At 37.3% G+C, this 22,838-nt stretch overlaps 1 protein-coding gene and 1 long non-coding RNA gene across 2 annotated transcripts in view; one reads left to right on the top strand and one right to left on the bottom strand.

Annotated features, from left to right (window-relative positions):
• Window positions 1-6,657: 6,657 nt before the first annotated feature.
• Window positions 6,658-22,838, top strand: part of LOC134804169 (uncharacterized) — a 150,746-nt gene continuing 134,565 nt past the window's right edge. The window contains exon 1 of the long non-coding RNA XR_010146090.1: window positions 6,658-6,745. This is a non-coding gene — a long non-coding RNA (uncharacterized LOC134804169). The remainder of the gene's footprint in view (window positions 6,746-22,838) is intronic.
• LOC134804062 (uncharacterized) overlaps window positions 22,527-22,838 on the bottom strand; it is a 211,024-nt gene continuing 210,712 nt past the window's right edge. Inside the window, exon 20 of the mRNA XM_063776958.1 lies at window positions 22,527-22,654. Coding sequence (XP_063633028.1) covers window positions 22,643-22,654 — 12 coding nt within the window. The 3' untranslated portion in view covers window positions 22,527-22,642. The remainder of the gene's footprint in view (window positions 22,655-22,838) is intronic.

The following is a 22,838-nucleotide window of genomic DNA, read 5'->3' as shown; positions in this document are numbered from 1 at the left end:
GGCCTATCTATAAATTTTACTGAGAGTATCTTATTCATCGAAACAATATTCCTTTTCATTAAGTAGGTACCATTACATTTATGTATTAATTGTATACAGTGTGTATTAATTATTGTATACAGTATGTATAATTGTATATTTTTGAACGGATCGGTGAGAGCAGCAACCAGATCCCGTTCTGAATGAATGAATGAATGTTTCTTTATTCAGGCAATATACCTGTTAGTTCTGATAGTAGTAGTTCTGTTCTGTTAGTTCTGTGACGAAAAAATAATTTTGGATGACCGGTATAGTATATGACAGTTAAAATTCAGTTTTTGGAAACAAAGGTAAAGTTGACGAAATATAAAGTAAGCCGATCTCAATTATCACACTTGTTTGAGAGATCGGCTAACTTTATAAGTTTATATTTCGTCAACCTTACAGCCAGCGACACAAATGTCAGTTAAGATTTGGTATCAGGTACTCATGAATCCCAGTTCTACTAAAATATTTTTTCTTTTAATAACTGATTTACAATAAGTACAAAATTGTGCGGTAAGGTAGGTTTATATTCAAATTATACGCAATTCTTTGTAGCAACTCCGCCAAGTGGACGAAAACAGGTACTGGACGGTAAACTGACGCAATTACCCTACTTGTACTAAAACTTAGACATTTATTATTACTTATTTCTGTGACTTGTATGAAATATGAGCAAATTGATTAGGTAATACTTTACGTTAATTACATTTTGTATCAGAAACAAGCATAAACATCAAAAACCGAGAAATGCCGAATCACACACTTAATTGAAATATTATTCCTTTTTGAGTCGTGCCTGCCCAGTCTACAAGTTTAAAATACAACAATTGCGACTATATCAAAGATTATCATGAGGTTGTATGTATACATTTTTGACGGATTTAGTTTTTCATGCTCGAAGTTGCTTGTCAACTCTGACGTATAATAAATTGTCAACTATTTTGGTGTTTGAAAGAATCAATAATCATCATATATATAAAATCGAAAAACCAGAACGGGATAAAAAATCGGGCAAGTGCGAGTCGGATTCGCGCACGAAGGGTTCCGTACCATAAAAAAAAAGCAAAAAAAAAACGGTCACCCATCCAAGTACTGACCACTCCCGACGTTGCTTAACTTTGGTCAAAAATCACGTTTGTTGTATGGGAGCCCCATTTAAATCTTTATTTTATTCTGTTTTTAGTATTTGTTGTTATAGCGGCAACAGAAATACATCATCTGTGAAAATTTCAACTGTCTAGCTATCACGGTTCGTGAGATACAGCCTGGTGACAGACGGACGGACGGACGGACGGACAGCGAAGTCTTAGTAATAGGGTCCCGTTTTACCCTTTGGGTACGGAACCCTAAAAACGAGGGAAGAAGCGAGATGGCGCCTTACAAATTTCTAAAAAAGTTTTTGACACGTTTCTCAAATACGACGCACGTATGATAAGAAAAAACTGTTTCAATCTATTATCTAAATATGGGAATAGACTAGAGCATAAAAACTATCGCTTTCGATACGTATTTATTTTACAATAAGCAAAAGAAATTTTCATAACAATCTTTATTTTACTTATTTTACGACGATCGGCCGTTTCTCGGCAACTCTCGGTTAGTTTCGTTTCTGTGGTGCTACAGACTAGACCAAATTATTCGTAAGTTAAAGTAACCTAAATTATGTTTTTCATGTTGGTATACAGTTATTTCGGCGTTTTTTTACACGAAGTAAAATAAAAAGTGCTGTCAACCTCAATCTTAGTCTATAGCCTAATATACGAGTGACTTATGCCATATATGACTTATCATTATCAATCAAAATAATATTATCATATTATTAATAATTTGTATTTTGTTGTTTTCAATTTATTTTTAAGTTATATTATGCAGATTGACTTTCACGGCTTCGGCAAACATTGCTATTCGTCCGGGGAACGGGCTGCCGAGATATGGGCCAAAAATACAAAGTTGATAGTAAGTTGACAGTCAGCAGTCAGCCAAATATCTTAATATAAATTTGTTGCCATAGAAACAAGGATGTGTTCCGATATAGTGGCGAAATATTGAGAGACCAAAGCTAGTTAGTGGCTCGGAAACTTCGAGAGAATGGGAGAGGATCGTGCCGTGAAGAGAGCGTACTTGGGACAACAAAATGGGAGACGCCCGAGTGGACGTCCTAGGTACCGCTGAAACGACGTAGTTGCTCAAGACCTGCTCAACCTCAACCATGGCGTTGGCGACTGGCGAGAGCTATCGCAAGACCGAGAAACATGGCGTGATCTGGTGTCGGAGGCCAGGACTCACTTTGGGTCGTTGCGTCACCGTAGCCGTTTACTACGGCTAATAATATCCAGAAAGGGGAATGGGGACTACCTACGTTTGTATGAAAAGGCGATTTATGGGCGGTGGTCGTCCATATTCGTCTTAAGGCAGAAATTAATCTAATTAACGTTTTTGCAACTAGGCTTATAAAAATAAATAATAATTTTATGTTGAAACAAGTTTTAAATAAATACCTACGTAGATGAAAAAACACAATCTTGCCTTTTATCAAATCACATAATTTTTTGAGAAATTTGCGAATTAAGTTATCCAAATAACGGCTACAAATAAGAAATGCCTATCACAGTTATACTTAAACCCTGGCAGGGTTGAATACATAATAATGTCGGTATTTAAACATAAGACAAACTTTTTATTTCATTTACGCGAGCGGAGCTGCGGGCCCGTCTACTTAGTATCAGATAATATTGAAAATGTTCAGACAAGTGGAAGAATATACTTCAATATGTTATGGATGCTAGCAAGATGTAAAAACAACAGTTTAGCGGAATATCAGCTTACGAAATGGTTTTATACAATTTACAGAGAAATTCAGAATAATTTGTTTCTACTAGAAATGTGCCTTCACCGAACGTTTTAGATAAACGGTAGACCTATTATATTATATAAACGTTCTTGACTTCGGTTGGCCGAAATGGGACTCTTACGATTTTTTCTCATTTTACCTCCAAGATGAGGTTGATCGTTAGTGCTGGAAAGCCGTAATTTGGTATGGATATATAAATCAATCAACCCGACAAGGTGGTAAATAAAATCTCTAATTTCTAAAAAATATATCTAAGGTAGAAGCTTTATAATTATAACTTCTACATTACCTATACTAGCCCAGAGGCCTTTAATAACAATCCAAACTCCAAGGTCCCAGAGCTCCCAGACATTACTTATTTCCTTGTGAATAAAATGTATGGGATCAATTAGTATTAGTATCCAAACTTAAAACCGCCTAGGGATTCGTGGTACGGTGCTCTGAACACCGTAGTCTTGACTTCGTGCTTGGCCAATTATTTTTTATTTGATAGTTTTTATGAAATACTGGGTTTGTTTCCACATTTTTAAATAACCACCAACCAATACCAATTATCTTTAGAGCTGCAACCTCCCTCGAATATTACTGCCTCAATACGTGACAAAACGTCTGGTACTACGTGCATGGAACCTTTTTTATGCTTAATTTCAAAGTCAAAACAAGATAACTGCATTGCCCATCGCGCTAGGCGACCTGAAGGGTTGTTTAGCGTTTTGAGCCATTTTAGCGACATGTGGTCAGTGACTACTACAAAGCGGCTACCTTCTATGTAAGGTCTAAAATGATTTATTGAATCCACTAATGCTAGAAGTTCGCGTTCGGTTGTGCTGTAATTTCGTTCCGTTTTCGTAAGCAACCTAGAATAAAAAGCTACGGGGTGTTCTATACCGCCCAATTCCTGAATAAGTACGCTGCCGATGCCGACGCTTGATGCATCTGAATGGATCTGGAATGGTTTGGAAAAATCAGGGCAGGCGAGGACCGGAACCTGGGTGAGGGCTTCTTTAAGCGCTAGGAATGACCTTTCTGCTTCCTCTGTCCAGTCTACGGTGTCTTTACCCTTCTTTTTGCCGATTAGAGCTGTCATCGGGGCTATGATAGTTGAGAAATTTGCCACGAATCGACGGTAATAAGAACAGAGCCCTATGAATGCGCGTAGTTGCTTAGCGGTTGTTGGGCGCGGGAAATTCTTAATGCTATCTAGTTTTTGTGGATCTGTTAGTAGACCTTGTGAACCGACTATGTATCCAAGGTACATGAGCTCTGGCTTACAAAATTCGCACTTACTAAAATTTATAGTTAGGCCTGCCTTGCTTAAAGCTTGAAAAACGTCATTTAAGATACTTATATGCTTTTCAAACGAATTGGTAGCTATGAGAAGGTCATCACAATATGCGAAGATCTTCTCGCCGTATTTAAGGTGAAAAAGAGAGTCTACCAAACGTTGTAATTCGCAGCCCGCCTTCGAGATACCGAACGGGACGCGTTTAAATTCAAATAGTCCGCGGTTTGGTACCTACCACAAATGCACATTTTTGACATGACGTGCCGGAGCCGTCGACGTTATCGGAATCACATAGAGAAATTTGCCAGTAGGCCGCCGATAAGTCGATTGAGCTTAAGTAACGTGTGCCACGTAAATTATCTAAAATTGAATTAATGTATGGTACAGGATATGAGTCCTTGACTGTGACGTCATTAAGTTTCCTGGCGTCTAAACAAAATCTCCAGGAATCGTCTTTTTTTGGGGTCATAACAACGGGGTTGGACCATGGTGATTTAGATGGTGCTATCACTCCAAGCTGAAGCATCCGGTCTACTTGGTCATTTAAAGCCTTCAATTTGACTAGAGATGGGTACTGAGTAAATACTCACGGGTAAATACCGAGTAAATACTCAGTATTTACTCAATATACCCGTATTTACTCGTTTATACCCAAATTGGTGGGTATAAACTATTTAGAGTGCTGAAAGGGCCATATAAATTTGAAATATAGGTGTATTTTGTAAGCCGCTACTGGATTAAGAACTCAAAATTATAAGAAATGTATTTTTAAGAGGGGCACTCCATACAATGTAACTATATGTCACAAGAAAAAAATTCAGAAACCACCAACGTGTCGCACATCATTAAATGGGTCTTTAAAAATAACTGATATGTTTCTAAGAACATTTTTGGATAAATTGAATATTTTTGGAAAAACACCGTTTCGAAAGGCCAAAATAATTTTTATTTTGTCTATAACGTTAGAACCAAAGTTCAGAAAAAATATGAAAACATATCGGGAGATTAGCCGTATAATAGAGTAAAAAAATACAATATTTTGAACTTCATCGGTTGGGCCATTATTGAGTTTTCTTTAAAAAACCCTTAATAAAAGGACGTAAGTGCCGCGTAAACACGCACTTTTGCGCGACATGCAGATCTATCTAGAACATCGATAGAATTTAAATATCGTATTTTTAAAGTAAATAACTTCTTATTTAAAACAAAATTATTAACTATGCATTATCACAATTTGCCTCTAACTAATAATTACCTTTTTTTTCCTAAATTAAGCGTCCTATATGCTTTTTATTTTATAGATATTGTTAATACACGTTAGGACTCTACAATAAAAGACAATTTTGTTCTTAGATCTCACTTTTTGAATATTTTATAAGCAATCGTTTTTACCCACCTAAATGAGTAAATACGGGTATTTATCGGGTCCTTTGAGTAAATACCGAGTAAATACTCAGTATTTACTCACCCCTACCCATCTCTAAATTTGACCGGTGAAAGGGGATAATATCGTTGTTTTATTGGTGGCCCCGTTGTTGTGATCCTGTGATCTACTAGAGATGTTTTACCCAGACCTCGCTCCTCTGTACTAATTGACTTAAATTCATTTATTACTTTGTCTAGTTGAATTGATTCAAGAGGGGAGAGGTCATGTTTTGGAACTATGGCACATAATGATTTTAGTGACTCCGGCCTAAGTGTCGTTTTCCTTTTTAGAAGGTGTATATCTTTCAATTTAAAAAGATCTATTAATTCTAGCGTTATTATAGAATCCATGCCAAAAATGAAGTCATCAGATACTTCTGGGATTACCATGAACATGATACTATAAAGCATCCCTCTGAAATTGTTTGGTAATCTGGGGGCACGGCCGTGCCCCCGCCAAGACGAGACAAAGGGCAAAAGGCAGTGCATATCTTTTCTCGGCACGTTTCGTCGTATTTTCGAACCCTCGTAGTTTCGGCTTGGATGATGCTAGAGGGCTGAAATTTTTTGTATACTATGGCGTTAGTAAACTTATCAAAACCACCAAGTTTTATTAGGCTACCTATTATACTTAAAATTTTATAGATTCTTTAATTTTCACTGTCCGAACCCTATGAAATTCGTGTCATAGAAAATACAGACTACTTCCTGAAGACCTCGAAGGCTGAAATTTGGCATGTAATGATAGGTCTGTATACTAACACATATGGTGATGAGAAATCTGTAACTTTCGCCCTGCAACCCCTTGAAATGGGGGTACCTAAAATTTGCCGTAAACCTGAAAACATTGGTTCCTGAAGTACAAGAATCGTGAAATTTTGTGTGGGAGCAGTGATCGGAGTGCTAATAAAGAAAACACAATAAAAAAAACCAAAAAGTTTTCGAAGTTCAGATTTGAACCAGCTTCACGTAAACCAGCCAAGTAGCGCCGTCTATATTGGCACTGTTTCTTGTCGTAAACTTTTCAAAACCTTACTTCCTCTACAAAGCGAATTTGAAATAGAGGCGCACTGTCATAGTGCATTTACTGCCATCTTTCGACAGATGTTTAAAACTTTTAGAACGCCATTTAACTTTGATCCTTATTCTTTCACTGATATGTGTTAATATTGTTAAATATCAAAAAGTGTCACCAAGATGATGATCGCTCGAAAAGAATACCTTGTACAGGAGAACAGCCGGAGACAAGAAAATATTTTAGCCGAGCTGAAACGGTTACGCTTAGCTCGCACTTCGCACTCGCTTGGTCTATACAGAATAGTACAAATTTTAATTTTAAAAATAACCGGCCAAGTGCAAGTCGGACTCGCCGCGCTCGAATGGTTCCGTACCATTACGCAAAAAAAGGTAAAAAGTTACGTTTGTTGTATGGGAGCCCCACTTAAATATTTATTATATTCTGTTTTTAGTGCCTATTTGTTGTTATAGCGGCAACAGAAATACATCATCTGTGATAAATTGAAAATTTCAACTGTCTAGCTATCACGGTTCATGAAATACAGCCTGGTGACAGACAGACAGACGGACAGACGGACAGACGGACAGACGGACAGACGGACAGACGGACAGACGGACAGACGGACAGACGGACAGACGGACAGACGGACAGACGGACAGACGGACAGACGGACAGACGGACAGACGGACAGACGGACAGACGGACAGACGGACAGACGGACAGACGGACAGACGGACTGACGGACAGACGGACAGACGGACAGACGGACAGACGGACAGACGGACAGACGGACAGACGGACAGACGGACAGACGGACAGACGGACAGACGGACAGACGGACAGACGGACAGACGGACAGACGGACAGACGGACAGACGGACAGACGGACAGACGGACAGACGGACAGACGGACAGACGGACAGACGGACAGACGCACAGACGGACAGACGGACAGCGGAGTCTTAGTAAGAGGGGTCCCGTTTTTACTCTTTGGGTACGGAACCCTGAAAATGTCTAATGATATCGAAACCGCTACTTCTTTAGGCGCTGATCTGATGACTCCGTCATTTTGTAAATTTTCCATAAACTGAATCAAAAAACACGAGAACACAAAATTCATCGTGAATCATTTTTTTAAATTTCTAGAAACATACAATTTGTAATACATACAATAGGGAGTATTGCTGCAATGTTCTGCCGCCAGAGTGCAGCACTAGTGCACCTACTAAACCATAAAGTAACTTATACATACTAGGCCTTAAACAGTTTTTTACAAGTTTTCACTATGACATTGATGCATCAAGGCGGTTTGTTTACAGGTGCCCTACCGTGAAATTTCGTTATATATGCCTCTCTATCGATCGAATAGGCAAGAGTGATAGAGCGAGGCAGGAACCGAATTTTCAACTGCCGTGTTTCATGGTAGGCCATGTGATTGAGTTAGTGACGCAGAGTTTTGCGTAATATTCCCTATTGTCGTTTCTCATATCGCTAAAGCACGTGGTACGAGCAAGGTACGAGGCATGCCGTGGTACGGGGACGGGCTAAAAAACTGAGACAACTATCACAAAATTATTGTCGTCCTTATCATTGCGTTCATGTATGGAGGTTCTAATACAGTATTTAAAGAGTTTTTTGTAAACTGTGACATGACAATTTCAAAAGTCCAACACGTCGGGTTGTCAAAACAAACCAAAAAATTAGCAAAACTGGTATTAGATTTTCTTTAAAATGGGATACGATGTTCGAGAGTTGTTAAGGCGTGCTTTTCCCGTACGAGCTAAGCGAACCAGTTTTTTGAATCCATCGGAAATATAAGAAACAATGTTTTAAAATTGTGAAAAAAATATATCTTATACTTAAGGATCTGGCAGATATGTTTTGGATCTCAAAAACATGATTAGATAAACTTTGCTCGATAGAAAAAAATTCCAAAGTTACGCCTTTTTTTAACAATAAATCAATCTCAGAGCTACAATACAAACTTTTTTGACTTGTTTTTTACATAAATGTATAGGTTTTAAGATAATCTAGATGATTTGGATCACTTTGTCTCGGTAACATCATTAAAATAATTTCTATGTTTCAATACCTACTAAATCCGCAACCGCCATCACTCGCGAACGCACTTACGCCCTCTTCAGTCGCGCGGCAGCGCTTGTAGAGGACGGACCTGCGTCAGTATGTTCCGCGCGGTCACGTGATTTTACCATTTACAAACAATGGGAAACAAAGCATATGAAACGTCACTAAGTGCTATAAAAACACACTTTCTGATAACAGAAGCATCTAATACTTTACGAGGTGCTTGAAAGCGCCTAGCTTTCCTACATCAACAGTTAAAATATTTCAGTATTTTCACTAGGTCAGCAACCAATTTCAATGTAGGTAAATAATATTATATTCCTAGATAATATAATTGTGAGTATGTAAGTATGATATATTTACAGTATTTCACCTTTACTGATATACCTACGTCCGATCTGCAAAATGATTATATTCCTTCGTGCTCTTTGACTCCTTTGAAAATCAGAAATTATTTATTTGGATTGATACAGTATGGGGATGTTACAATATATGTATAGTGTTACGCTTTTAGTATGAGGGTGCCGAAGGCGCCCGGCTTTGGATCGCATGCAACGCGCCACGCCCGTCAAGCGTGCAAATTCATCATCATAATCATAAATTTAAATAAATATAAAATGTCAAATTGAAATAATTGAAAAAATTACTCGCGCTCGCGAAGGTCGAAGGCCGAGCTCCGCGTTGGGCCGAAGGCCCGAAGCGTCACACGTGAGGAGGAAGTTGGAGCTGAAACACGACCCAATAGGAAAAGTTACGATTTCCCAAGCACGCGAGGCCGAAGGCCGAGCTGCGGGAATGAAGTTCTCGCATGCGGATCTTTTCTTTCTATCAAAAGTACAACTTTATTTATTTCTCCCTTTGGAAAACAAACTACTACACAACAATAACAACAGCAGGAATGGACTGCTACCAACAATGTGGGTTAGGTTAGGTTAGAACTGCGACCCTCACAGGAACAGACTGCTACCAGAAAAGTGGGTTAGGTTAGGTTAGAAATGCGACCTTCACAGAAACGGACTGCTACCAGAAAAGTGGGTTAGGTTAGGTTAGAACTGCGACCCTCACAGGAACGGACTGCTACCAGAAAAGTGGGTTAGGTTAGGTTAGAACTGCGACCCTCACAGGAACGGACTGCTACCAGAAAAGTGGGTTAGGTTAGGTTAGAACTGCGAACCCCACAGAAACGGACTGCTACCAGAAAAGTGGGTTAGGTTAGGTTAGGTTAGGTTAGAACTGCGACCCTCACATAACCGGACTGCTACCGAGCTACAGGAATGAAGTGCTCGCACGCGGATCTGTTTGTCCTAGCAAAAGTACAACTTTGTTTCTTTTTCCCTTTGGAAAACAAGCTACTACGCAATTACAACAGCACAAACAACAGCAACAACAACACGTCAACAATAGCACCAACAGCAAACAACACGCGTACCGCGGGGCCCTCGGGCCCCGCGCACAGGGCAAAATCTAGTTAATATTATTAAAGAGGAGGATATTTCCAATACAACATTATATACTTGCAGGACTGTATCTCCATTATTTATACTTTTTATTCAACGCTGAACACAGTCCTCCACGCCTCATTTTCGGCGTGAAAAAGCGATTACGTAACATTCAATATAATTTAAAAGGTATTAAATATTCATTGAAAATTAAAAAAAAAAATATGGTGTATTTAAAACATGTCAACAAATGTACTACTTGTAGAAATTTATCTTAAAGTTATTTAGGCAATTGTTCATTAACAAAATTTTCTCAAACTTCCTTCTTTATTGAAAACGAAAAAAAAAATATAAATAACTATCGTAAAATTTTGTCGCTCTTCTCATATAAATGCTTCATAAGATCACATTATAAAAAATTTAATACGTTTTAAGACGCTATTTTGGGTTTTACACATTATTACGCGATCAAGATCATAAAAAAAAACATTTAGTAAACTTTACTAAATCAGATTATTTGTGAAGGGTGCGGAATACGGGGTGTGATTACAGGGAGTTCAAAATAAGGCGGGTGTAAGACAATTTTTTTAAATATTTTGTGTTATTCAGTCAGTTACGTGGTCTTTCACTATCGGCCTCATCTGAGAATTCAAAGTCGCTCAACGAGCTATGGAGAGGGCTATGCTCGGAGTTTCTCTGCGTGATCAAATCAGAAATGAGGAGATCCGTAGACGAACTAAAGTCACCGACATATACTGTGTGCATAAATTTATTTGCGTTATTTGACATCTGTCACTCACAACAGCAATACAACGTAAAATGTCTCGCACATCGAAATCACAAAGGAAAACAATTGCACTACGAACGTTTACGTTCTACGTCTTTTTTTTAATTTTAGGGCTAGCCGGACACCACCTTTATGAATCGGTAGTCGTCTAAGTAAATCGATATGAATTTTTCATTTTTCTTTTAATAAAAATAAGGAAAAGGTGGATAATCAACTGTAAATATGGATATATTTATCGTCACCTAACAGACAACAAATTTGACACAGAAATAACATAAATATCTCTTATATAGTTAATAGCCACGGACCTATTTATATGTTTTTCTGTTATGAAACTATAGGTCTATTCTTATTGTCTTTAAAATATGTTCATAATCCATGTATGACTGTTTGTTTCTGAATAAATAATAAAAAAAAAAATAAAAAAAAAAAAATAAACTTTAAAATAGATCCCCAGTTAGTTTAGATTTTGACGATGGGTGCGACCTACTCGGTCGGTGTATTAAATGCCTTGCGCGAAAACCATGTAATTCTAGCTTTATTTAAATCGCAAATAAAAATTCATTATACGTCACAATTCGATACCTCAGTCTACGTGCCATCCAATCGTAATCGCTTGCTGTGACTATCGATTTGGGTTAGTTACATCTCTATACAGGATGTCCAGTAATTAATGGACAACCTTCTAACCATCGACAGGGCAGCTTAGGCTGGTCCAGAGAATGCACTTATAGGTCTAGTAAAAGTTTCGTGGTTTTCGAGATAATCGCACTTTTGTCTTTTTTACTAGTTAGCACCATACTTCACTTTAAACACCATCTAGGCCATATCTTTATTTGTAGAAATGTATATAGCATGTGTGATACCATTTTAGAATCAGTATTAGATAAACTATTTTTAAGAAAGTTGGCCACTCTGTTCTCCATACATTTTTTTTTTCACCACAAGCGACCAGACTTCTTGAAAATGTTATATATATATATATATATATATATATATATATATATATATATATATATATATATGGGCAGGCCACATTGCGCGCAGAGAAGATGGCCGATGGTGTCGAAAAGTGCTCGAGTGGAGACCACGGACTAGCAAGCGCAGCGTAGGACCTTGTTAAGGCCGTCGGAAGACGCTGGATGCGGGTCGCTTCCGACCGGAATGGAGGTCCAAGGGGAAGGCCTATGTTCAGCAGTGGACGTCTTATGGCTGAGATGATGATGATGAGTCAGTTACAACTTAATTAAAAATATATATATATATATAATGTACTTAATAAAATGTAGGTACCATCGGTGCGCGAGTTTGACTCGCACTTAATTGAATTATTTTCTTGAAAACATTGTTTCGTTAAAATTGTGTGATCATTAAAGTAGGTATAAAGTCGATAGGTATTGTAAACAATTATTTATTAAGTTAGGCAACAAAAGTATTGGAAATTGTGATAATGAGACCCACCAAAAACATTTTCATGTAAAATGTTGCCAAGAAGAAACCATAAGGCTTGCACTGACAAAAAGTTATCAGAAATTTACTTTGAAACTGTTTTTTTTTGTTTTTAGAGCTTATAAATAAGTACTACTGATCAGTAACAACGTTTTAATTTCACGGCAGCGTTATTGAGTTAAAGGAATCTGTAAAGTAAAATTATTGATTAAGGTTAAAAACCTTTATAAATAGAACCCTTAATTGACCGTCTCCTTTAAAATTGTTACTTTCCTTTAGGTACTTTAACTCGAACACGCTGCCATGAAATTAAAACGTTCTTTACTGATCAATAATAAGTACACATGTCTATATAAAAATAATAATTCTACATGAAATGATCAGAAATACGTAATGCAAAAAATACATACGTACATATACAATAAAAACTCTAAAACGTGACCATTTCCCGGTCTAGTTAAAATACTGCCATCATAAGATCATTATACTGTGACCCGTCTGCTATGTTTACCGTGCGCGGCGCGCGCTCACGATCTCGGCGAGCGGGTCGCGGGACGCGCGGGCGGGGCTTCACGGTTTGCCGCGCACCTCACCCCCTCAGATTCGTTGATGAGTCGAATCATATCGCCTTAATACACGTGGATCTGCAGCTCAAGGCTTAAGGCTTTCTCGGAAACACTTCCCAAATTGACGACATCCACCGGCTTTTCAGTGAGAATAGGCCAATCGCCCCTGGTCAGCCTGAAAGGGCCATGCACGGGACCGTGCCAGTGCAAGTTGAGGAAAGGTTTCTCGAGCACTTTAGACAGGTACCAAACCAACGTCAAGTACCTACTCGTATTATGTGGAGATGTATTATTTAATTAAAATGTGGGGTTTGTATTTAAGTTTAATTTAGTTGGTAATAAAGTCGAATTTAAACTGTTGTGAGACATTTACTAACATTGAATAATTTAACGGTTTAGACTCACTTGTTTTAAGTCACTCGGCCGACATGTTTCGCGATGTGTAGTAGTAGTCAACTGTATAATTTATATAGGCCCTACATAGAGGGCGCTAGCAATACGTAACTTTTATAAAAACCTGAATTTTAAAATCTAACTGGTATATCACCTCTTACAAAAATGAATGAAATCCCACCAAAAACATTTCATGTAAAGTGTTGCCAAGACTAGGCGCATAAAGCTTTTACACTAAAAAGTTATCAGATCCCGTAGTAGGTACCAAGACTTTTACTCTGTAAGTCCTAACTTTATAAGCTCTAAATGTATAAAGCCAACATCTTGGTCAAACAGTACGGCTTGGCCGTTTCGTTGCAGTCACATAAACACTCCCTGGGTGGACTTTTTGCACAAAGTAGTAACACAACTCTTACAAATTCTGAAAGTGTTCATAAATATGGAAGCAACGAAACGGCCAAGCCGTACTGTTTGACCAAGATGTTGGCTGTATACATTTAGAGCTTATAAAGTTAGGACTTACAGAGTAAAAGTCTTGGTACCTACTACGGGATCTGATAACTTTTTAGTGTAAAAGCTTTATGCGCCTAGTCTTGGCAACACTTTACATGAAATGTTTTTGGTGGGATAGGATTTTACCTATGACCTCAACCACAGAACGGTTTGCGCAAGTCGCAGTTGTAGTGTAATTTATTAAATTAAATCCCAAATTTAAGAAATGTTTATGGTAATTGTTCCCTATTATCTGGGGGCACGGCCGTGCCCCCGCCAAGACGAGACAAAGGGCAAAAGGCAGCGCATATCTTTTCTCGGCACGTTTCGTCGTATTTTCGAACCCTCGTAGTTTCGGTTTGGATAATGATAGAGAGCTGAAATTTTTTATATACTATGTAGTTAGTGGACTTATCAAAAACACCAAGTTTTATTAGGCTACCTATTATACTTAAAATTTTATAGATAATTTAATTTCCACTGTCCGAACCATATGAAATTCGTGTCATAGAAAATACAGACTACTTCCTGAAGACCTAGAAGGCTGAAATTTGGCATGTAAAGATAGGTCTGTATGCTAACACATATGGTGATGAGAAATCTATAACTTTCGCCCTGCAACCCCTTGAAATGGACCTACCTAAAAATTGCTGTAAACCTGAAAACATTGGTTCCCGAAGTCCTAGAATCGTGAAATTTTGTGTGGTAGCAGTGATTGGAGAGCTAATAAAGAAACAACAATAAAAAAAACCAAAAAGTTTTCGAAGTGCAGATTTGAACCAGCTTCACGTAAACCAGCCAAGTAGCGCCCTCTATATTGACACTGTTTCTTGTCGTAAACTTTTCGAAACCTTACTTACCTACAACTTCAAACACAAGGGAGATTCTGTGAGCTGAAGAACCTCGCGAACATAGCCTAAATAAGTGTATCCTATTAGAAGTGTAGCCTGTATTGATACTAAAATTGTTTTATCGAACCTGATTAGCAGTTAAAGGAGATCGTCGATTTTGTTCGGCACGTGGGCCCAGAATAAAGTTGAGCGTTTTGGATTGACCCACGAACGTCTTATTTATCGTCATAATCTCAAGATTACGAAAGTAAACACAGAATTACGAAATAAAACGGGAATGATGAGAAATCCTGCAGTGAAAACATGAATCTAGAAAGAAAAACTTTTGTATACCTATGCGTATACCATTCATACTATTCCGTAAATAAAGTCCGGTTTTTTTTTTCAGAAAAAATTACAAGATCTGGCGTGTAAATATATAATTGACCGAAGCGAAGCGAAGGTCTACGTTTTGACTCGGGCATTTTGCTTTCGTATGTCCGGATGTTCTCCTATACAGGTCGCAATTCTTAACCGATTCTCATGAAATTTTTTGACCAGATTCTATGACTAAATAATTTTTTTTTGTCAATCCGGTTTTTGGATTTTTTTAAAAATGGCGGAGTCGTGATACCTGTCGCCTAAACAAATAGTCGTATCGATATCATAAGAGTTTTTTCTTTTTGATATATGTTTATAGATTAAAGGGCCAAAAATTCAGAAAATTTGTATCGCTGGTTTCGGCGGTATTTTGATATTTAGTTTTTACTTGAGATTGAGTAGCTAAATTTCGTCAGCTTTAGTACGAGTAAGAACTATAATGGCGCATTTTGCAAACGTTCGCTTTTTTGTTTGCATCGGGAGGTCCCTGGTTCCATCCCCAGTAATTGTATGCTGCTACATAACTTTTTGTATTTTTTTATACTTAAATTTCGTATCAATTGGTGTTTTTTATTTCATTTTTTTATTTTGAAAAAATTAAAAAAATCGTATTTAAATCAAGCGCGGGCTAAGCGTATTCGTTTATTTTTTGCAAGAGATGATGGCTTTTTCCGCTTTAAAGAAAATTTGATTCTTAAATATACGGCGCCATACCTTTGGCCTATGCTCGTCTAGATGGCGACACCATTTTATATTTAACAATTTTTACTCATATCAGTAATCTTTTACTGGGTCAAAATCATATGGCGTTCTAAAAATAAATAAAATCATTTATCCATACATACATACATTTTTTTGATATTTTTTTTTTTCATTTTCATTTTAATCCTGTATCGAAAGATGGCAGTAAATTTACTGTGACTACAAAATTTAGTATGACAATAACCCTCTACTACATATAGGGACCGTGCGCGTTGGAGGGTCTGCCATCTTGTGGCCTGAATCGGAAACATGTACATTGCCAAAACAAGTTCTACCATCTACCGTTCTTGTAGGTACGTTTCCTTATGCATAGTAGGTTCTGTCATGTTGTGGGCTACATCGGAAGCATAAACGTCACATTTACGCCTCACGCCAAAAATCTGACGGCTCCTATGCTACCCTCTATAGTTCACGCGCGCCCACTATAGGGACCGTGCGCGTTGGAGGGCCTGCCATCTTGTGGCCTGAATCGGAAACATATGTGCACATGTACATTGCCAAAGCAAGTGCTACCATCTACCGTTCTCGTAAGTACGTTTCCTTGTGCATAGTAGGTTCTGCCATCTCGTGGGCTACATCGGAAACTACACATCTACGCTTCGCGCCAAAGATCTGACGGCTCCTGTGCTGCCCCCTATAGTTCATGCACGTCCCCTATACACTTTGTTCTCTTTAGATTAGATATTTAAATTCTTACTCGAGAATAAGTAACCAAATTTCGCCAGCTCATCTAAATGCTATCATAGCGCAGTTGGAAAGACGCTTACAAGCAAGGATATGGGATAGGTACCCGGTTCGATCCCCAGTAAATGCAACTTTTTTTATTTATTTTTTGCACTTAAACATCGTATTGCTGATTGATCAAGCGAGCGCGAAGCGCGAGGTAAGCGTATTCGTTTGAGTTTTTGTTTGAACATTTTTTTAGCGGTTTAAGTTCAAGGGCATGGCAGTTCCAGGAGTCAATTTCCACTTACGTTAGGGGCTATTCATAAATTACGTCATTTCAAATTAGGGGGCGGGGGTCTGGACATCGGATGATGGTAGCATGACGTAGGAGGAAACAGGGTCACATGAAGCATGATTTTTGGATGATTTTAGGGGGGGGGGGGGGGGGTCAAAATCGTCAAAAATAGATGACGTAATTTATGGACAGCCCCTTAGCATGGGCGGTCACCATCCATAAATCGCAGGGATTAGGGGTTTGGGATCAGGGAACTAGCTGTAGGTTGCTCGTACGTAGCGCTTTCCCGGGCTCAAAGTCTCGCCTCGCTAAAATGGCCCATAATTTCCGCAAATCATTTTTTCTTCGAGGCAATTACTCCGTTCTCATTTTTTCCCAGTGGAATTTCTTCGCTTTATTTAATTTTTCGTGGACATTTTTTCATAAACTAAATTTTCCCTTTCTCAATTTATTCCCTTTTCTTTTTGATCCCAGTAGTTAAAATAACCAGTAGGCTTTTTTTTTCACTAACTAAATATTCTCTATCTCCATATTTTCTCTTTTTTTAATTTTTTTTTTTTTTTTTTAAATAACCAGGTTTTTTCAAATAGGTAGGTTAGGGTTATTTTTTTTGATGACCCTAAAAACGAAACTGCTCCCAGAGATAGGTAGGTTAGGGTTATTTTTTTTTATGACCCTAAAAACGAAAGTGCTCCCAGAGATAGGTAGGTTAGAGTTTTTTTTTTTTTGATGACCCTAAAAACGAATCTGCTCCCAGATATAGGTAGGTTAGAGTTATTGGCTGACAGCGTTTGGTTTTTTACTTGTAGTTTTTTAGATTATGTTTTAATTTTAGTGTTTTTGATATTTGTTGTATGTGAAATACCTACAAGAAACAAATATAATTACTACACTATTAACATACAGTAACAAGAAAATATTATCCTTGATATTTAAAAGAACGAAAACTATACGGAAAAGATTAATTTAAAAATATTAAAAATAGGCGATTGCGGAAGAAAACCATTGGGAAAATATGGGAACGGAGTAATAAAATTGCTACCGAGAATGAATGATTTCGGGAAATTATGGGCAACGCAAAATATGAGAACGGAGTAATTGCCTCGAAGAAAAAATGATTTTCGGAAATTATGGGCCACACTCGACCGAGAAAAGTCTGCAGAGATTTTGACACTGGCACAAATAACATTGGCACTGCGTGTGCTGTCAAAATCTCTGCAGACTTTTCTTGGTCTAACTCTATCCACTTTTCTATACAATTAGTATGGCGACGTGGATACTTAAGGGGCATCGACCGTACACTGACATCGGGATGATATTTTTATTATGTTATTTAGTAGTCATCGTGCGTTTCGCTTACGCCAATACATATACGGACAAGAACGAGTGAAATGCACGATAACTAAATGACATGAGTTAGATGTCTTTCTGATATCAGTGTAAGTTTGAATTGGCCTGTTAGCCAAAAATTGTTTCGTATGTCCATATGTTGTACTCTACAGCGGGCTCAGCACGGTTCCATTTTTATCGACTATCACTACGCGCGTCCCTTTCGCACTTACATACTTGTTAGAACGTGACAGGCTTGGTGACAAGGGATAAAAACTCGACCGTGCTAAGCCGCCTCGTCGCATATCTAAACAAATTCCCGAATTTTGTAAGCAATTGATAGTTAAGTTTTTATGGTCAAATTAGATTCTCTAAATTCTTCTAAACAACGGAACCATACATTTATTCAGTTTTAAGCTCTGCTCGCGAGGTCTACAGCTCACAGAGCCACTAGTTATATATATAACTGAAATTTTTTCTCATATAATATGAAGCAATATTTTGATCTCGTTTGTAGTTCATTACTTCCTAATAAAAGTGAACATATATTGTTAGTAGGGAATATTACGGGAATTCTGCGTAGGTGGCGCCACTACCACTATCTAGATCTGTCACAATCTGGGGGTCCACCGTGAAACAAGAGATTCGAAATTTCGTTATCTAACCACTCTATCACTCTTGCATATTCGAGCGAGAAAGAGGCAGATAACTCAATTTCAAATTTTCGCATTTTCCGGTAGGCCCTTGGCCCTTGTTAACAAACCGCCTTGATGCATCAATGTCATATTTTATTGTCTGTGAAAACTTGTCAAAAAACAGTTTAAGGTACAGTATGTATAAGTTACTCTATCATTTTACTAGAGGCGGTAGTGTAGTGCTGCACTCTGGCGGCAGAACATTGCAGTAATATCCCCTATTGACCAATTTAATACTTCATTCAACAATAATAAGGTTTATTTAAGGTTGGCGTTGCTTGCAAATATGTGACATTGATAAAAGATGGATGCGTTTCGTTGTATAAAAGGAGTAATATATATTATCATTATTTTGAATACATTTACATCTCTTGAATTAAAACTGCAAAGACAATTAAGTATTTTTTCGAAACTACGTATGTTAGATATTTTGATAGCCGTTTGTAATTTAAACGTAGATACAAAAATAATAATAATAAACGATACTGTGATATTTTTAAATAGTATCGAAACGCACGTATGTCAGCTATGAGGCTACGACAGACAGTGGCAGTTAGTGTCAAACTAGAATACAGACTTGTCTACCCATCTATTACCCACCATAAAGCTTAGTGCAAAGAGAATATATAGCTCCTTAGTGAAAAAACCTCACGGTTTGTGTGAATTTGAGGGTTATGTCAATGCTAATAAAGATGTACGACGCAAAGCTTTTGTTAATAAATGTATTGATTAACGGAAATAAATAGTGTAATGTCTTTTTATTATGTATTTCTAATTCCCGTTTCATTTACACCCAAGATTATATATTTTTCCGTAATCAAATCCGTATATAATTACTGTAATAGTCTGTACCATATACGCGATGGTTTTTCCTATACGGGCCCAAAATCGACGATCTCCTTTCTGCCTCGATGTAAGCATGTAAATAGCTAGAACACATGTCTCAAAAAATAAAAAATGTCTAATGATTTTGAAACCGCTACTTCTTTAGGCGCTGATCTACAATGACTCTATCATTTTGTGAATTTTCCAAAAACTGAATAGGTGCCAATTCAAAACACACAAGAACACAAAATACTTACACAAAAATCGGTTGAGTAAGCTGAATCAGAGACCTTCGTTAACGCTTGGGTCATTAAAAAATCCCTATTATGTTTATAATGTTTTAAAATTTCTAGAAACTTACAATTTATAATACATAAAATTCCTGACTTATAATTTATATAGGCCCTACATAGATGGCGCTAGCAATAGGTACGTAACTTTTATAAAAACCTAAATGTTAAAATGTTTTAAAATTATGCCTGTGTTTATATGACCTTTTACTATCGTAGTTTCTATAAACGAATAAGTATGTAATTTTTAGCCTATTTCTAGCTGGTATATCAACTCTTACAAAAATGAATGAAATCCCACCAAAAACATTTCATATAAAGTATTGCCAAGACTAGGCGCATAAAGCTTTTACACTAAAAAGATATCAGATCCCGTAGTAGGTACCAAGACTTTTACTCTGTCAGTCCTAACTTTATAAGCTCTAACTGTATAAAGCCAACATCTTGGTCAAACAGTACGGCTTGGCCGTTTCGTTGCAGTCACTCCCTCGGTGGACTTGTTGTGCAAAGTAGTAACACAGGTCTTTCAAATTCTGAAAGTTTCATAACGGGATTGTCCATATGACAGCAACGAAACGGCCAAGCCGTACTGTTTGACCAAGATGTTGGCTTTGTACAGTTAGAGCTTATAAAGTTAGGACTGACAGAGTAAAAGTCTTGGTACCTACTACGGGATCTGATATCTTTTTAGTGTAAAAGCTTTATGCGCCTAGTCTTGGCAACACTTTACATGAAATGTTTTTGGTGGGATACTTAAATTTGCTCCAGAGTCCATTAGACCTGTATACATTTGTTCTCGAACCTTAAATCGATGTAAATTCGGTTATCTCCTTCAACCGCCTTTACACCAGGAGTCACCGCACCTAAATATAGTCTGTTTGATATTGCATTGATGGCTCCTGGTCTATCCAGATTTTCTGGACATTGTCTGCTTCCGGTGCCGGTCTGCCCTTGGCAGGATTACATTTGTGGCAGGTGCTTGTAAGCACATTTTTCTGACCTGTTACTGTATAACTTTAGATACTTATTGAAGGTTATTACTAAGGTTCCTATTAATAAAATTAATACTTCTATAGTCCGTAGTTATGTAAAACGATACCTGTGTAAGTGTGTACTTAGAGATAAAAGTGTACTTATTCAAAATGACTGATAGGAAAGAGTACTATATTTTGTACCAATACTGTAATAGGTATACTTATAAGTGTTTAATTTTTTTTTTAATTTCATTTATGTTATGTTGTTATAACAGGGTTGTAAACCCTCTGATGATTGATGATACTCACTATAGTACGGGTATATTAGTGAATGTTAACAAGTGTGTAGCATACAATGTAACTTGTCTTAGTTAAGCCTGTGGTTTCTATCTCTATAGATTGTTAACAAACTTGTTCATGATCTCTGCAACGGTGCGTGTAACGAAACGTTACACTTCCACCTTTCCTATTGCTACTGGCACATCCAAATTCTAAATTCCCTTTTTAAATTCAAATCCTTCTTCAAATTCCATTCCTTGATTTTTATTTTCAGTTCGATCCAAAACTTCGATCGATGAACATATTTTTATTTTAACGGACTGTACTTCCTACATAGTTTTCTAAGTTTTATTTTATCGTAATTGTGATCTAAATAGTTAATACAATATGAAAAGTGCAGTGAATAGTGTGCACGATTACCTATTGCCAAGCACAACTCCAGATCTATACCCACATCTTAAAGGCACATTAATTGTAAGTTTTAGTAATATCTAACTAATTTAAGAAAGTGTTTTATACATATGTGTAACTGCATCGCAGGGCTAATCCTTGACCTGTATTGTTACAGGTGCCTTTTTATTTAAATCAATAAACACCCTACGTCGTCCCTGGTACCTGTCTTTGATTCCCGTCATCCCAGTGAGGCTCCGTCAGCTGCCCCCTCACAATCTCTTCCTTATAGACTGGTGAACAGTGTACCTTGTATTGTTTTCTGTTTTAAAACATTAGATAGAGTTCAAAGTTGTCTATTGATGTCATGTTAGCTTTTGTTAATCTTAGTACTTTAGTAATGTGCAATGCCTAAACCATGTTATGTATGTACTTGTATGATGTCATGGCGGGCGGTAGGAAGAACATGCTATTCTTAGCGGGCGGGATGTTTGAGCGTTATATGTATTATTATAAGTAATTTGCCATTCATTGTCGACTAGTTTTTTTTGATATCTCAAACAGCTCAGCCTAGGTAAATGTCAAACAATATATTATCTGTGCTTTTCTCTCTTGCAAAAATGGCCGCACGCGGAAGTACGCAATTTTTTTTTCTTTTTCGGAAATATAACTTATAGTGTCGATTTATGTCAAAATATACGTGTAAAGTGAAATACAATGCGTATTTAGAAGAAATCTACGTTTTATTGAACATTTATCCACCTTTGAACCAGATTTTATCCAAAACCAAATCGTGCCGGCCAAGCGGTCGGACACTTTCTGCAACCCATTAGTAAACCCAAAAACTGCGCGAAGATAAGAAAGAATGGGAATGGGACGTAGTTAACGATAGTAAAAGACCTTTTAAGCAATTATTTTTTTTATTTAAGTTCACATATTATGCCCAGAGGAATCCAACCAGAAAGAATAATAATTTCAACTTAGTACCTATTAGATATGGAATACTAAGTCGAAATTATAATTCTTTCTGGTTGGATTCCTCTGGGCATAATATTTGAATTATAATTATAATTAATAATTCTGCGTATTCTTCAACGCCGGTATGACAGAATTTATCCGAAATACTGAAACAAAAAATAGTTGTATTGTTATCTCACTCTGTTAATTCGGATGCAAATGCAGCCTATCGTAATGTATTAGGGTGGTATTCAATCTGTCCAATATCTTGTTCCAATGTCATTCCGTCCCACTCTCTCATTAAGCATAATGTGAGACAAAATACACATTGGACAAAGAAATTGGACAGGT

Source organism: Cydia splendana, chromosome Z, assembly GCF_910591565.1.
Source record: "Cydia splendana chromosome Z, ilCydSple1.2, whole genome shotgun sequence".
Lineage (NCBI taxonomy): Eukaryota > Metazoa > Arthropoda > Insecta > Lepidoptera > Tortricidae > Cydia > Cydia splendana.
Note: the sequence above shows the minus strand (reverse complement) of the source record. Positions and strands in the feature narration are given on the sequence as shown.